The following is a 16,368-nucleotide window of genomic DNA, read 5'->3' on the forward strand; positions in this document are numbered from 1 at the left end:
ATATCCAGAACGTAGCCAACATGCAATGCGTGCTTGTCGTTGCTGCTTTGCTGCTAGTGTGCAACAACAAAAACATCAAACCGCTGCCCACATCTCCCCAAAAACGATGGAAGCCCTATCTCTGTGTGTTTGGTGACACGTTGTTAAGAATCTGCTCCATGTGTGAGTCTATGTGAGAACAAACTGCAGCTATAGTCTGGGAGAATTATGTAATTGAAACTTATAGTTTGTGATTAAAAGTGAGAAAGTTTTAAATGAACGCAGGATGTCAAGCTTTAGTTTTGTAGTGTGTGTTTGCCTTTACTTGCGGAATTCCAGAGTAATACACTTCCATCCTGATTCAGTGCTCATTCACATTGCTCATATTTACATGCCACTCCACTGAGGGCCTACATCTCACATACATGGAGGTGTAGGTTCCATCTCTATGACACATCAGTCTGACTTCAGGTATGTGTGCGTATGTGCATGTGCACACACTTTTATGACCAGTAAAAAACCACAGGCATCCGCAGTGGGACGCAGCCCCACATCACCACCACAGTCGTATGTCTTAAGATGACATCAAAAGAACACCAAGAGCTGTTGATGCTCCCTTTACCGTCTCTCCAGTGTTTCACACAACCCACTGTAATTCACAGCACATAAAACCTTAAAACGGCACATAAAACAGTTCATCTCTTTTCAGTGTCGGCTTCCCGGGCTTAAAAATTAAATATGTTTTACCGCAGGTACATAACTAAAATATAGAGTTTAAAAAAAAAAGGTCTCGTAAAAGATTCAAACAGGATTTGACTACGTGTTCAGAAGGGGAAGCTTGCATCTCTCCCTGCAGGAGCACTGCGGAGGTGAGCAGACTTCCACAGTAGGTCCAAATCTATAGAATAATCGGCATCACATGGAGATGTGTGATATTATGAATACCCAGAATGGTTTCTTATGACATGTGGAGAGAGAGATGGCGAGAAATCTGGTCCAAACTGTTTGACTCGAGCTCACGGCACTATAAAACACACTGACATTCAATCAGTTTTAAAACACATATGGAGGGAAAAGCAGAATGCTGAATGCGAGAGGAAGGAATGAGGGGGGAAAAAGCATACTGAGAAGGTAAAACATCTGAAGCTCATGGAGAAACCGATATCCAACATCCTCTGAAGGTGCAGAGTTCAGTGACAATTGTGAAGAGTGGGGTTTTATTTTTTTTGGGAGAGCACTTTTACAGCTGGTTTTCTTTTTTTTCTGGCCTTTTGTTTTCCTAAATATGGAATATTATTATTCTTTTTTAATCATTTTTGAATGTCCAAATCATCTGGGCCCAATTTAACCCTGTTCTTTAAAGAGAAAGTTCTGTCATCATTTACTTGCTCTTGTGTCATTCCAAACCTGTATTATTTTTCTGGAATGAAAGAAGATGGAAGATTGTCCATAACATTCTTCAAAATATCTTTGTGTTTGTGTGTTCCACAGAAGAAAGTAAGTAATACGGGTTTGAAACAAAATGAGAGTTAGTAAATGATGACAGAATTAAAATTTTTTGGTGAACTACCCTACCAAAGATATGTTGTTTCATGTACAATGTATAATGGAAGGAGATTTTGGATCAGATTTCACTATCCATCACAACCAAGCGACTGACAAAATGTCCTTTTGTTCATCACTTGTTGTGCACTTGGTCATATCAAAAACTTTAGACTAACTAACATGGAATAGACAGCTGTTACCGATTTATCTGTTATTGTTATTGCTTTATAGTGTCGTGCCTGGTTAGGACACAGTGTAAGGCCAATCATGAAGTGGAGACAAAGCACAAGCGGAAAGAATAACGAATGTGTGTATGAGAGAGAGACAGAGACAGACAGAGATAGAAAGAGAAGGTGAAAATCAAATGAGAAAGACGGAGGAAAAAGAGAGGGATGCTGTCCTCCTGGACTAGCCTTAGTCCTGTGTGCAGACCTTGCCGTTGGCTCGGAAGGAGAGAGATGGAAAGAAAGAAAAGCGTGTGCAAAGGTGAAAAAGGAATTTGTTTGTTCCTGAGGTCATGTGCGGCACACAAAACTGTCCAAGAAGACATCAAAATCAAGAGGAAGAAGAGCGGTATGTTCAACTCTGTTAAAGATGACCTTCAAGTGAAGTGAAAGTTTCTCTTTAGGACACGCGCCAATGTATATCTTCAATGTTCTTGATCTCTTAAAGGGGTTATATAATGAAAAATGTAATTTAACTTTGTCTCTTGAAATGATGTATGTACTATATAAACATACTGAAACTTTTAGAACTCAAAAACGTCCTGCTCAAGTCTACAAAGAGAGAATACACTACCATACAAAACTTTAGGTTCAGCAAGATTTACTAATGTTTTTAAAAGAAGTTTCTCATACTTAGCAAGGCTGCATTTATTTGATAAAAAATACAGTAAAAACAGTAATATTGTAAAATATTGTTACAATTTAAAATAACTGTTTTCTATTTTAATATATTTTAAAATGTAATTTATTCCTGTGATGACAAAGCTGAATTCTTTGGAGTCACATGATCATTTAGAAATCATTCTAATATGCTGATTTGGCGCTCTAGAAACATTTCTTACTATTAACAATGTTGAAACCAGTTGTGCTGCTTAAAAGTTTTGTGAATACCATGAATCGGGAATATTTGATCAATAGAAAGTTCAAAAGATATTTTATTTGAAATAGAAATCTTTTGTCACATCCTAAATTACCAGAAGTGATACAGATCTGTAAATGAGACTGGACAAGATTAAGCAACGATTAGCTGATAGATGATTTCCATGGACAAGATTCTAAGTGATCATGTGCCTGTATAAGGAGGAGCTGGGGATGGAGGAGGGTAAGCGTATGTCTGTGCCATAGACTAATGTAAGTGCGAGTACGGATGAACTTATATATCTTATTTAGCTCCATTCATCACTCAAACTACATTTATTAAAAAAGCAACATGACAGTAAGAGAACAATCTGAACAGATTCAAAGTAATTCAAGTAAATTGAGTAACCAATACGGTCTATGATTCCTGACTCGTGTTTGATTCAGACTGATTCTCCAATCAGTTTGACCAGTCTGACTCAATATAATATTTCCCTGTGGTCAGTTGTTTTCTCTCATCTTAAAAAATCCAATATCTGACATCTAAAATAATTTGTTTCCATGTTGCTGCAGATTCAGCAGCGCTACTTCTAAATAGCAGAGAAACTATTTCAGAAGGTGAAAAATAGTCAGAAAAATAAAATTCATCTGTTTTTGACAACCTTGACTAACATCATAAGTAGACCTCTGGGAGAGCAAAATGAATAAAATGATAAAAAATGTATGAGTGTATGACTAAGCACTAACTATACAATATATACGAAAATATGTGTGTGCTGTAACTCTAAACCATGTTCAATACCCACCCTGAACCAAAAAATGAATATACATTACAAGACCCTTCCCTCGCTCTTGGTACCCCTCAGCGCTGTGACTATTAAGATATTGGCGGCAAAGTTTCTACCTCTGCTCTCTCCCACACTCCTTCCTTCTGCAGGTTGGGGAGGATGCATTTGAGGTGAACTCTGCATAGCACTATCTCAGGGAAAGAAAAAACAGTGATCAATGTGGGGAGGCGATGCGAGGTTCCCTAGGAAAAGCCAATCAATGCGTGAGAGGAACCTTGCCCAGGGCCCTTATGCAAATGGAGGCACGTCCGGTAACCCCAGGAGCCGACATGTGCGTCAGATCAATGGGGCGCTGCATTAAAAACCTTACAGCTATATCAGATGCCTGCCCACTAAATATGTAATGATGAACCTCTTACGATTTCACCGTGAACTCTTTAACTAGCGGCAGAGGCATATGTGTGAAAGCAAAAAGCTCTATCTGTACATCGAGATAGACATACTGGATTAAATTGGACACTTGATTATTGTCATTTGCTGTGGACAGCATACGCATGCTTGTAAATTTACCATGAATTTAGACTTGGAAATTAGGTTGCCGTTGAAGTATTTGAAATGGTAGCATGACATAAATGTTAAACACAACAGAATGCTAAAACTATATAAAGGCTATTTTACATTAGCATGGGACAAAATGAAGTGTCAAACAGATGTCTGAAATATGTCTGTCAAACCATGACAGGGCTCATCACTGATGTTCAATGGCTTATTGTAATACATAATTGCATATTCTATTAAGCGGTACTCATAGCGATATACATTCACATGCAAATGATTGTGTCCAGATGAACCACACAGAAGATGACAGACAATAAGCAGGCATAACAAACATGTCTATGTCAGCGCAGACGCATAAACACTGGCGCACACGCCGCAATCTCGGAGTTACACATCAAATCAAAGTCTCTTCTCACTTCAAAATGTATTTTGGACACACAGACACACACATTCCTGGAGCGTGTCTTATCGTTGGTGTGAAGATAGGCCACTCTACAAAGGCGTTTGCTGATAGTTTATTTATAGAAATAGTGGAGCGGGGTGATTTCTCTTATCGTTTGCTCGTTTCGCCGTGAATTTATCCCTCCATCCATGTTTATGCACTAAACTCTCTGAGCCTGTTAACAAGCAGCGGCTAATTAAGCTTGTGCCATAATACAATGGAAATAACACACAAAACAATAGAATTAAGACAACACAAAACAAAGGAAACAAGCCACAAGACACCAGTTCTGCCACCGAAATTATATCCTGCATTGCCACAATACAATGGCAGTAACACACAACACAACAGACAAAGGAAAGCAACCAAAACATGAAAAATAAAGTCAAAACATATGGATTTGCACCACATTAGAAACAAGCCACAACACATTAGATAAAACAACAAAGTACGAGATACACCACAACACAATGGAAATTAATCACAAAACAAATGTATGACATGACACAACACAACAGAATTTAAACAAAACACAATAGTAAATACACCAGAAGACAATGCAAATAAGTAACAACACAAAAGAGAATTACACCACACACAACGTAATTTTGCCACAACGAAATATAAAATAAACAAGAAAATTTAAGGGAACTGAAATACAACACAATACAAAGGAAATAAGCAAAAATACACCTCAATTACACACAAAGCAATGGATATAAATCATACCACAAAGGATATAAGCCAGAACATCACAAAAATAAGCCAGGACACAACTGAATTGTCACTACATAACATAAATATTATATATTTCACAACACAACAGAATTAGCAAAGTCAACAAAACTTGAAAATTAAAGCCAATTCACACAGAATTAGAACAGAAATAAGCCGCAATGCATTAGATAAAAAAAATAAAAAAACAAGTCGGATCTATGCCATAACACAACATAATTAAGACATATGGCAATAAAAATAAGCCACAAAACAGAAATACAAGAGTGTATTTCTTATACAATATAAGAGTGTGACACTACAACACAGCATAATTGTCCTTCAGCACAACATGAATACATTCCATTGATGTGCTTTTGGATTTGACATCGTGAAATATTGAAGTAGCTGTGTGTGAAGAGATTTGTTCATAAGACAGAAGATCTTGCCTGGAGATCTGTTCTTCTTTGTAATATTTAACAGATAGAGTGTCTATACTGTTTTTATAGTCAATAAAACGCAGCTACTATTTCCATTTTACCAAGGTGCCATATGCTTAATATAATGTTCTCTTGAGGTGGATCTGTAATGAACAGACATACTCATAAAAACGTCTAACATAAGTCTGAGTTAAATGCATAAGGTTGATTTCGCATAACTGCGGTGGGTCCAGGGATGCACAACAATACGAAAATTGAAAATACAACCGTTTAAAGATGCAGCAGAAATAAGACAGTAATACAACAGAATATAATATAAACAATTAGGCTACAGCATAATAAGCTGTAATATATTCTTTGTAATATTTAACAGATAGAGTGTCTATACTGTTTTTATAGTCAATAAAACGCAGCTACTATTTCCATTTTACCAAGGTGCCATATGCTTAATATAATGTTCTCTTGAGGTGGATCTGTAATGAACAGACATACTCATAAAAACGTCTAACATTTACTGAGCAGTGTCAGAACTAATTTAACCCAAAACAGCTGACACACACTTTTCCTTCATGATAAACTCAAACACCCACATTTTAAATTCACTTAACTATTTTTTTGGCTTTACAAATAAGCAGTTTTGTACAGCCGTACAAAACAACGACACAGTAATTGTAGTTAAAATCCAACCGCCATAATGCATGTTCTATAATACTGCTTATATTTTTGCCATTATTATTATTACAATTATTAGTCTTCAGCATATTGTAAACTAGTTTTTTGGTGAGCGACATTACAATGTATTGCTTAATAGAAGAAAACACTCTCAAAGTAACGATCCCTTCCAGAAATACTGAATGCACTAGTTCCATATTTATGTACCATTGTACAGTATTTACATCAAAAATTACAATGAAACAGATCTGGTGTGAATGTAGACAGCGAGATGGAAAGCTAATTATTCTCAGCACACACAGATCTCCACCCCCTGTGACCCTGTTTCAGCGTAACACACCTGGACGGTAAATTGGTATCAATTAAAAAGCCGCATGCGGATGGGGTTTCATTCTCTAACAACAATCTGTGCATGCTAGATTGCTCGTCATCTTTTAAAAACAAACAGAAATTAATGACAAAATGAGCCGGAAACACATAAATAAGCCACTGCCGAGCGGTAGTCAAAGCTCTCTCTCTGGTGAATCCCTCCCAACAGAAGTCCAGGAGGGAAAAATTGGGTTTTAAGCAGCCCGTCATAAATCAAATAAATAAATAACACAAAATGGCACAAACAGGCAGATAAAAACAATGCCTGGGAGGAGGTAAAAAGGAAAAAGACAATCCACAGTGGGGAAAATATTTTACAATGTTGATTATCAGGATCTCTTTTCAAGCTACAGAAATGATCCACACACAGGGTCTGGGAAGACTGTTTGTTGTTAATCAGGGGAATTTTCCAAAAATGCAGAGGTCCAAAGGAAGCCAGGGACTGTGGTGTGAATCATCCAATCAGGACTTGAACCCAGTTCACCATCACACCCTGTCAGACCTGATCATCAGCACTCAAACAAAAACCAACAAGTCTGAGCTTCATGCGATGACAACTGTTTTGAAACCGTTTACAGAAAAAAACACTAGGACTAGTCAATAGCATCACATTCATCACAATTAAACAACTGAATTAATCTGCATTTACAGATAAAATACTTAAACTTGCATTTTTTTCTAAAAGAAATTAATACTTGCACATAGCAAGGAGCAATAATTTGATCAAAAGTAACAATAAATGCCCATTTATGTTACAAAAGATTTCTATTTTAAATGCTATTACTATTTATTCATCAAAGAATCTTGAAAAAAATGTGTCACAGTTTACATAAAAATATTAAGCATAATGACTGTTTTCTAAGAAAAGTTTCTTGATTTCTGAAGGATCATGTGACAGTGATAACTGGGGTAACTGAAAATGTAGCTTTGCCATCACAGAAATACATTACATTTCAAAACAGATACCAGTTATTTTACATTGTGATGATATTTCACAATATTACGGTTTTCACTGTATGTTTGATAAAATAAATGCAGCCTTGCTAAGCATAAGTATATGCATAAGCATATAATATATATACGCTACATTTACATTTAGTCATTTTGCAGACGCTTTTATCCAAAGCGACTTACAATTTGGGGATACATAAAGCGATTCTTCTTAAAGAGGCAAACAGATACAGGAAGTGCTTGTAATACCAAGTTTCTAGACATTGTTCAAATAAGTACAAGCTAGAAAGAGAAGGAATAAATAAAGAGAGAATTTTTTTTATTTTTTTTTTATAATGATGATGATGAAGTCAAGTAGCTTCGAAAGAGATGAGTTTTCAGCTGTCGCTTGAAAATTGTCAGGGATTCAGCATTCCGGATAGGGGTGGGAAGATCGTTCCACCAGCCAGGAATGGTGAACGAGAATGTTCTGGAAAGTGATTTTGAGCCTCTCTGTGATGGTACCACGAGGCGTCGCTCACTAGCGGATCTCAGACTTCTGGAGGGGATGTAGATTCGTAGTAGTGAGTGGAAGTAGGCGGGTGCTGAGCCTGTGGCTGTTCTATATGCAAGCATCAATGTCTTGAACTTGATTCGAGCCGCGACCGGTAGCCAGTGCAAGGAGATAAAGAGAGGTGTAACATGGGCTCTTTTGGGCTCGTTGAAGACCAGTCGAAAAGGAGAGTGTGTACAGGGAAGTTAAAAATTATACTTAAGTGGCTAGGCGATTTCGTTGCTCGGTGAAGTCGCGCAGTCGCGCTACCCCTACGTCCTATGTCATCTGCTGGAACGCCACTCTCTCGTGAACACGCATACGGCAGTTAGCGGAAGCTAGAGATTACGGTTTATAAAAGTTTTAAATATGGATAACATCTTTTACACAAATGCATCGCTTCACTTCAGAAGGCCTTTATTAACCCCCCGGAGCCGAGTGCTTTTTATGATGGATGGATGCACTTTATTGGTCTTCAAAATCTCAACCCCCATTCACTGCCATTATAAAGCTTGGAAGAGCCAGGACATTTTTTAATATGACTCCGGTTGTATTTGTCTGAAAGAAGAAAGTCATATACACCTAGGATGGCTTGAGGAAGAGTAAATCATGGGGTAATTTACATTTTTGGGTGAACTATCCCTTTAAATCAAAATGAACACAATCAACAGACAGCCCTAAAAAAAATTTTTCCTTCAGTCAATTTCCACTCTTGAGAAAGAGTAATATTTCATATTAGTCTGCAGCAAGTGAATCAGCAAGATATCAGACACACTTGTCCAAGCAGAAGGTTTTACAGTCAGTAGAGCTGTGACTGCAGTCTTAAAGTATTAAGACAAACCAGCATAACTTACACGTTAAAAGCGGAAAACAAACAAACAAAAAAATGCATAAGAAATAATAAGAAAGCTTGACCAAGATCTTGTATTCTGGAGTTCAGTTGTGTTTTAGTGCTACAGGCCAAGATTCATAATTCAGGTGTCTAGATTCCAGCACCTCAGAGTCAAGTGGTTATCAAGAAACTGAGCTCTGATGCTTCTCCATCAGGGCCCAACAATTATGTTTACAATATAACAACCATCTCTAATACTTTATTACATGTAACTTGCAATTAAAGTGTTTTAGACCCTGATCCAGACACACAAGTGTGTGAACACAAAGTTATTACCTGAACCTTTTAAGTGCACAACGAAACACAATGACACATGTACATTTGATCCATTTATTTCATCTAAGCTGTGGGCACCCACACACTGGTGCACTGGGAGGCAGATGTATGATTCGTTATTATGTAACGAATGTAACTCGTTACATAATGCGCCCCATCTTCTCCAATCCGGCTGCTCTTTTCTCTGGCAGAGAGTCAGGAAGGTTACGTGGAGCTGAGCTCTGCCCTGACGGCTGCTCCCACAGGCCTCCAGCTAGACTCATAGATGAAAGCAAACGCTGGAGCCGCCGCTGCAGCAATCAAACAAGATCAGATGGAGAAAGAGAAGGCTATGGGACAGGTATGATCAGGTGAGATGAAGGGCAGTGCATTGCAACTGGATTTGCTTCAGGACCCCGATTTTACACTGGACATCAAGTGGTAAGCCAATATGGTTCCACAAAATTAAACTGAAATTTCCTAAGATTGTGAAGTGTACATTTTGCTATCCCATGGGCAGAGATGAGTGTAATGAGTCAACAGATTTGGAAAAAAATGTGGTAGAACAGCTAACGGTTTTCTGCTTTCTATGCTTTCTAACAAGCATTCTGATGTGTGCTGATGTGGACAAAACCACACTAAATTTATTTTTATTAGCATTCATATTTATTCAATGCACAACAACAATGCTACAAATTCTACAGTGTGAAACCACTAGACTAATCAGTGTAGTTTGGTAACCAAACAAATGACTCTTCAGAGCCAGTTATTTTTAGTGAATCAAATTCATACGGCACAACTAGCGTTGTCGGATTTCCATGGAAATTATCCTAATTAGTCATTTATTTTTTAGTGAATCGAACATATACTGTACAACTAGTGTAGTCTGACTCACAAAATTACTCTTAATATCCAATTCTGTTTAGTGATTCAAACACATACTTTACTACTAGTGTAGTAAGATTCCAAAACATATACTGCCCAACTAATGTAGTACAATTCCCGAACATATGATTCCACTGAGTTGTTTCTTTTAGTGAAACAAACACACAAAAACAGCCAATGTAGTCTGATTAGTGAATGAATGACTCTGATGAATTGGTTCTTTTTAGTGAATCAAGCACAGTCAGGTTACAGCTTGTGAGACTTAAATCAGTTCAGTTACTAACTGTTTGTTTAAGGCAACACGTGCATAAAGATACACAATAAAAATATCAATTGTGTGTAATACATAGTTAATGAAACCTTTAAGTAACCAGAATGATTAAAGTGCCCCTATTATGCCATTTTTAAGGTTCATAATATTGTTTTTGGAGTCTCCTACAACAGGTTTACATGCATGCAAGGTCAAAAAATGCCTTTGTTTTCTCAAAATATGCATTTAATATTTAACAATTCAGTGGAGCCAGCTGGTCCAAATAAACAGGGTACTGAGCCATCTTTCAGGAGCAAGCGTTTTGTGAATCCCGCATTAAACTCCCCGAGATTAGAGAAGCAGTCGTCAATAAAATTAATACGATTGGGGTTGTACTGCTGTGGTACAGTGGAAAAGATTAATTTTAATCACTGATTCTTTGCAGCCTCATCTTTCGGAAGTGAAAATAAAACACACTTACTTTCACAGCGCAGGACACAGCATCTTCTCGACATGATGTTAACCACATGAACAAGCTACAGTGTTTGAGGGCGGGGTCAAGTTGTTCGCGGCTGGCCAACGTAAAACATAGGTGGGTATTACGCAAATGTGTGACCCCGTGATGTGTAGAATTTCTGACGACTCGTTTAGGCTGTTCAGAGTCGATTCTTTCTTTTGAGAGACAATTTTATTTATTGTGCACTTTCGGCTTTACAACTTTGCAGATTGTTTATATTCATTACACGCTGCATGAAAGGCAATATTCGAAATGGCATAATAGGGGCACTTTAAGAGGAATAAGAACAGAATAATTCAATTCTTTGCAGTTCTCCTGACTAATTATAGATCAATGTACATGAGCCACAGGACAATGGTGGATGTTGTATATCTGGTAATATATTCATAATACACATTAATGGTTGAAATAAAGTTCAAATTCAGTACATACTATGAACCAACAGGAATTCAAATGCAGCCATAGAGCTAGAAGAAGAAAAAACAGAGTGGCAGACAGTGAAGAGAGAACAGTTTGTCTACAGTCTCCTCAAACTCAGAATTCATGCCACATATATGATAAGAAACAGAGACTGTTGAAACAGGAACACAGAGATGGAAGAGTGAGCCCTGACATAAAGCTGTCCAACCCTGACGCACCACTCTTACTTAAAGGCACACTTTGATGTATCTATAATTACTACATACTGCCTTCGAAAAGAAATTGAATTTCAATGAAAAGAAAGAGAAGGAGAGAGAGAGGCAGCATGCTGAAGACATTAATCGGCCTGTGTTTGATGTGCCTGATCAGAAATGTGTTTGTTAGGAGTTAAAGGGAGCAGTAATTAAGCCACAGATGGCCTGTTTTCAGGCAATCTATTATGACGAGCTAAAGATTTTTCTCCTCAACTCAACTCTTTGTGTCCACCTTTTCCATCTTGGCCTCTAACTCCTTTCACCTTGAACCATTTTTAAAGGCTTATTCACACCAAGTCACATGACCAGCCCTCTCATTAGATTGGGTTACTGTCAATGAAATGTACAGATGATTTGAGTTCTTGTTAGTATAAAATGTTAAATAAATGAATGAATAAATAAAAACTGAAATAATTCAAGTTTTATTCACATTTTACACACATTTTATTCAAGTTTCACTTGAGTTACTGGTGCATTTACCAAACTATAAAAAATTGTATGTCAAACATCTAAAATGATTAAACGTTGAATGGAGATGTTATACAAGATCATTTATAAGATCTATACAGATAATCTGTGTTGGACGACTAAGTTCTTCTCATCCAGTTCGTCAGAATATACCTGCCACTCCATACCACAGACAACAGAACCAATGGAAAGCATAAGCATGGTTTATATATGAAATAGTGTGTCTAAGTGAGCATTTTGCCTGTGTGTGTGTGTGTGTGTGTGTGTGTATTTGGAAGCAAGAAAAGGGGGAAAAAAACAGGGATGCATCAGAGAACGACGGCTAAACAGATCTCTGGAGGAAGACCACCATACCTCCACCAGCAAGGGGCTGTCATGGCCACAACGCCACATAAATATTTAACAGTTATATTCAAATTACGAAACACAGAGACTCCTGCCTCAGATAAAAACATATTCTTGGAATTATCAGAGGAATGCTAAGTCGTGGCCATCCGCTCCACCCTCCCTTCTCCCAATTTAAAAGAAAAGTGGAATGGGTTCATGAAAAGAGCTCCCATGTAGGTATAGGAGTGTGTACGAAAGAAAGCAAAAAAGTGTGTTTATGTTAGGTCAAAGGTTAGCCAGAGTGCTCCTGAAGAAGTTGTCCTAACAATGCGCACAACTAGACTAGAGATTGTGACAAGTTACCTGACCCTTGACCCCTGAGGTGATGTAACACAGGGTACATAGCTGAAAACTGAAGTTGACAAGGTTCAGGTAAAGGGTTAGTTCATCAAAAGAATGAAAATTTGGTAATTTTCTTTTTGTGTCATTCGAAAACAAGTATGACTGACTTTCGTCTGTGAAAAACAAAAGGGAATGATCTTAATAATCGGTGCCATATAATGAGACATTAGCTGTCAAGGACAATATAGCACCGTAAAAGTAGCTCACAAGATTATACACTAGATTTCAAGTCTTGTAAATCATGCAATAGCTCTGTGTGAGAAACAGACCAAAGCATTATTCTCGAGAAATCTTCACCTCCACCATAGTTCTCAAAATTTCCTTTTTTAGATTGATAATGTGAAACACAACTACCAATTCCTTTCGCCATAAATAACTTCAAAACTATGTAGAATATTTTATCATATTCGGCAGGATGAGAAATGTGCTGAGAAGAAAAAAAGTGCAAATTTACTGTAAAAGAATGAAACGTGAAGACACCAAGAACCTTTAATCATCCAGTGCCACCAATTCCCCAACAAAAAAACGTACCTGGAGTCCCCAGAAGTACATCTTTGGACCCTTTCAGGTGGCAGAAGGGCTGAAAATCAACTCCCAACTATACTACCAATTTCTGGACGCTTTCTTTGAACAATGGAACAATTTAAGGGTGCTTTCACACCTGTAGATCGATTGCTTTGTTCCGAAACAGGGATTAAAATTATTACAATGTTGCCCAGAGTTCATTTTCAATCGAGCCGAGACCACCTCGTTCAGGCGATCTCGGACCGATTGTTTTGGCGCGGATCCGGGCACGATTGCCGTGTTCACATATGCCCAAACGAACCGAGCTAAGGGGGGAAACGTGCCAGGTTCCGAAACAACAGGCCAGGTGTGAAAGCACCCTAAGAGAATGCAAGACAAAAATGATCTCAATTTAGGACAATGCTCTAACCTGATGGAGAGATCTTCTCAAACATAAGATTTAGCCTGAGGGGAAAACAATAACTATCTTTAAACAGGCCAAGAAAATGACAGATTCAACAGATGGGAGGTTCATGAAAAGCACTGAAAATAAGGATGTCTATATTGGACCCAATTTAAAAAAATGTGTTTAAATGGTCAAAATGTTATTAGATTACAAATAATTATTATATGTTTTTTTTTATTATTATTATTAGTTATGTATTAAAACACAATTTTACTAATTTAAAGTTAATTGGAAAATAATGTAATCTAGTTGCCTAATAACTGCATTAATTAATTAGTAATAAAAAAAAGATGACCAAATTTTACTTTTGGAGTGCATTATCCCCATGCACATCAAACTTTTTTGGGGGGGGGGTCCAAATGAGAGACTATGTAAGAATCAAACGTCTATTTTCTGTCGTTCTAACTTTAGCGTGTATTTTGGGGCCGACTGCCCTTCTATCATGACTTGTCTCTCCTTTCTCTCAGGGTCTGATGTTATGCATACTCGTCTACATGCTTTAACAGAGCTGTAGCTCTCATTGCAGTTTCTCATTCTTTCTTCATCCCTCCCTCCTGCTCAAGGAAGTCTTAGTGCCTTAGGACAAGGATGAACTGGATTGTTTACAAAAGCAGAATTTTCTCAAAGAAACTAAGCATTATTTATTTTTAATCATTTTGCTCTCTCTGTTGCTGCTTTTCCCACTGGTGAACACAACTGTGTGTGTGATGAGGGAGTGGAGGGGGAGGGCTTTTCATAATAATAACCTCTAACAAATACTTACCAAATTCACGAATGATAAGCCGCCATAGCTGTGTGCCACGATGAAGATGTTTTTCGCAAGTGATTTAGAGATGAAGTGGTCCCACACATAGAGAGTGTGTTCCTCTGGAGTTCTGTTTTCCTGCAAGGAGAGAGTGGGAATAATTGAAGTTAAAGGGGCACCTTAAAAACCATGAAAGTATACCAAAGTGCTGTACAAGAAAGTCAAAAACAATAATAGCAATTAATTAAAATACATAATACCTGTAAAACTACACATCAAACGCCTGTGAATACAAATGGGTCTTAAGACGTGATTTGAACATCTGCAGAGAGGTCGAAGAACGCACAAAGAAAGGAAGATCATTCCATAGTCTAGGGGCCACAACTGAAAATGCTCGATCACCTCTACACTTAAGACTTGTACGTTGAACCTTGAGCATAATCTGTCAGTTAGATCTTAGCGAGCTTGAGGAGGACTGAATAACTAACAGATCCTTGATATACTCTGGGGCCAAGCCATTGATGGCTTTAAAAATTAATAACAGAATTTTTAAATAATTCGTTGTTTAACTGGTAGCCAGTGTAGAGAGGCCAGAATCAGAATCTGGCTGCAGCATTTTGAACCAATTGTAACCTCGACAGGGACGACTGACAAACCCCTGCAAATATCGCATTACAATAATCCAAGCATGAAAATATAAAAGCATGTATAACTTTTTCATGATCATTCTTTGATAAAACTGACTTCAATTTTGCAATCCTCCTCAACTGAAAGAAACTATTTTGTACTACTGTGTTTATTTGACGATAGAATTTGAGCTCAGAATCAAAAATTATGCCTAAGTTAGTGCCATGACTTTTTACACAGGATGAAAACTGCCCCAGACTCGGTTTTGGGGTAAACAATGTGCTTTTTTTCCCCAAAAAGCACAATTTCAGTCTTTTTATCATTCAACATTAAACAATTCGAGTTCATCCAACATTTCACCTCCTCAAGGCAATTCAAAAAGGAATTTTCAGCTGTATTATTTCCTGCTTTAAAAGGCAGGTAAAACTGTGTGTCATCAGCATAACTATGATACAAAATGCCAAATTTATTAAGTATAGAGCCCAGTGGAATCATGTATAGAGAAAAAAAGCAACAGCCCTAAAATAGAGCCCTGAGGCACCCCATAACTTACAGGAGCAGCAGAAGAACAATTATTCCCAATCTTTACAGTGAAACTTCTAACCTCCAAGTAAGAATGGAACCAACGAGAAGCCACCCCATTTACCCCAACAAACCGCTCAAGATGCTCTAACAAAATGATATGATTCAGTATAATTTGTTCTTTAGTCTTCACCAGGATGTTCATACCATGAAAACAAACAGTAACTTTCAAAACAAAAACAACTTATCCAGCCGAAAAACACGTTGGACTAAATTAAACTATTGAAACTTATCTGCAAAAATGCCTCATTCCAAACTCCTGCACCTTACTGACATCAGACAGACATGACCACTCACATTTACATGCCAATTTAAGGCACCTATTTAGGGTTCAAAAACTTCACAGTGAAATAATGAGGACCAATTCAGATAAAAATTCTATGGATACCCCATTTAATTAATTCACTAATATTTTATTCAAAAATATATTTAAAATATAAATAAAAAAATAATGTAAAATATAAATTACATATATATTTATTTAATTCACTAATATTATATATACAGTATACATACATATACACACATACTAATATATATATATATATATATATATACATATATATAAATACAGCTGGATAAAACAAACTGTATCCGTCTTCATCTCAGGCTGCAAAGCAACAAAATGTGATTATTTTAAAGGGGGTGAGTCTCTATACCCACTATACACACGCACGCACACACACGCACACAAACACACAC

At 37.3% G+C, this 16,368-nt stretch overlaps 1 protein-coding gene across 1 annotated transcript in view; it reads right to left on the reverse strand.

Annotated features, from left to right (window-relative positions):
- LOC107703201 (protein FAM172A-like) overlaps window positions 1–16,368 on the reverse strand; it is a 132,249-nt gene that overhangs the window by 20,024 nt on the left and 95,857 nt on the right. The window contains exon 8 of the mRNA XM_016505758.1: window positions 14,476–14,595. Coding sequence (XP_016361244.1) covers window positions 14,476–14,595 — 120 coding nt within the window. The remainder of the gene's footprint in view (window positions 1–14,475; window positions 14,596–16,368) is intronic.

This window comes from Sinocyclocheilus anshuiensis, unplaced genomic scaffold (assembly GCF_001515605.1).
Source record: "Sinocyclocheilus anshuiensis isolate Anshui unplaced genomic scaffold, SAMN03320099.WGS_v1.1 scaffold542, whole genome shotgun sequence".
Taxonomy (NCBI): Eukaryota; Metazoa; Chordata; class Actinopteri; order Cypriniformes; family Cyprinidae; genus Sinocyclocheilus; species Sinocyclocheilus anshuiensis.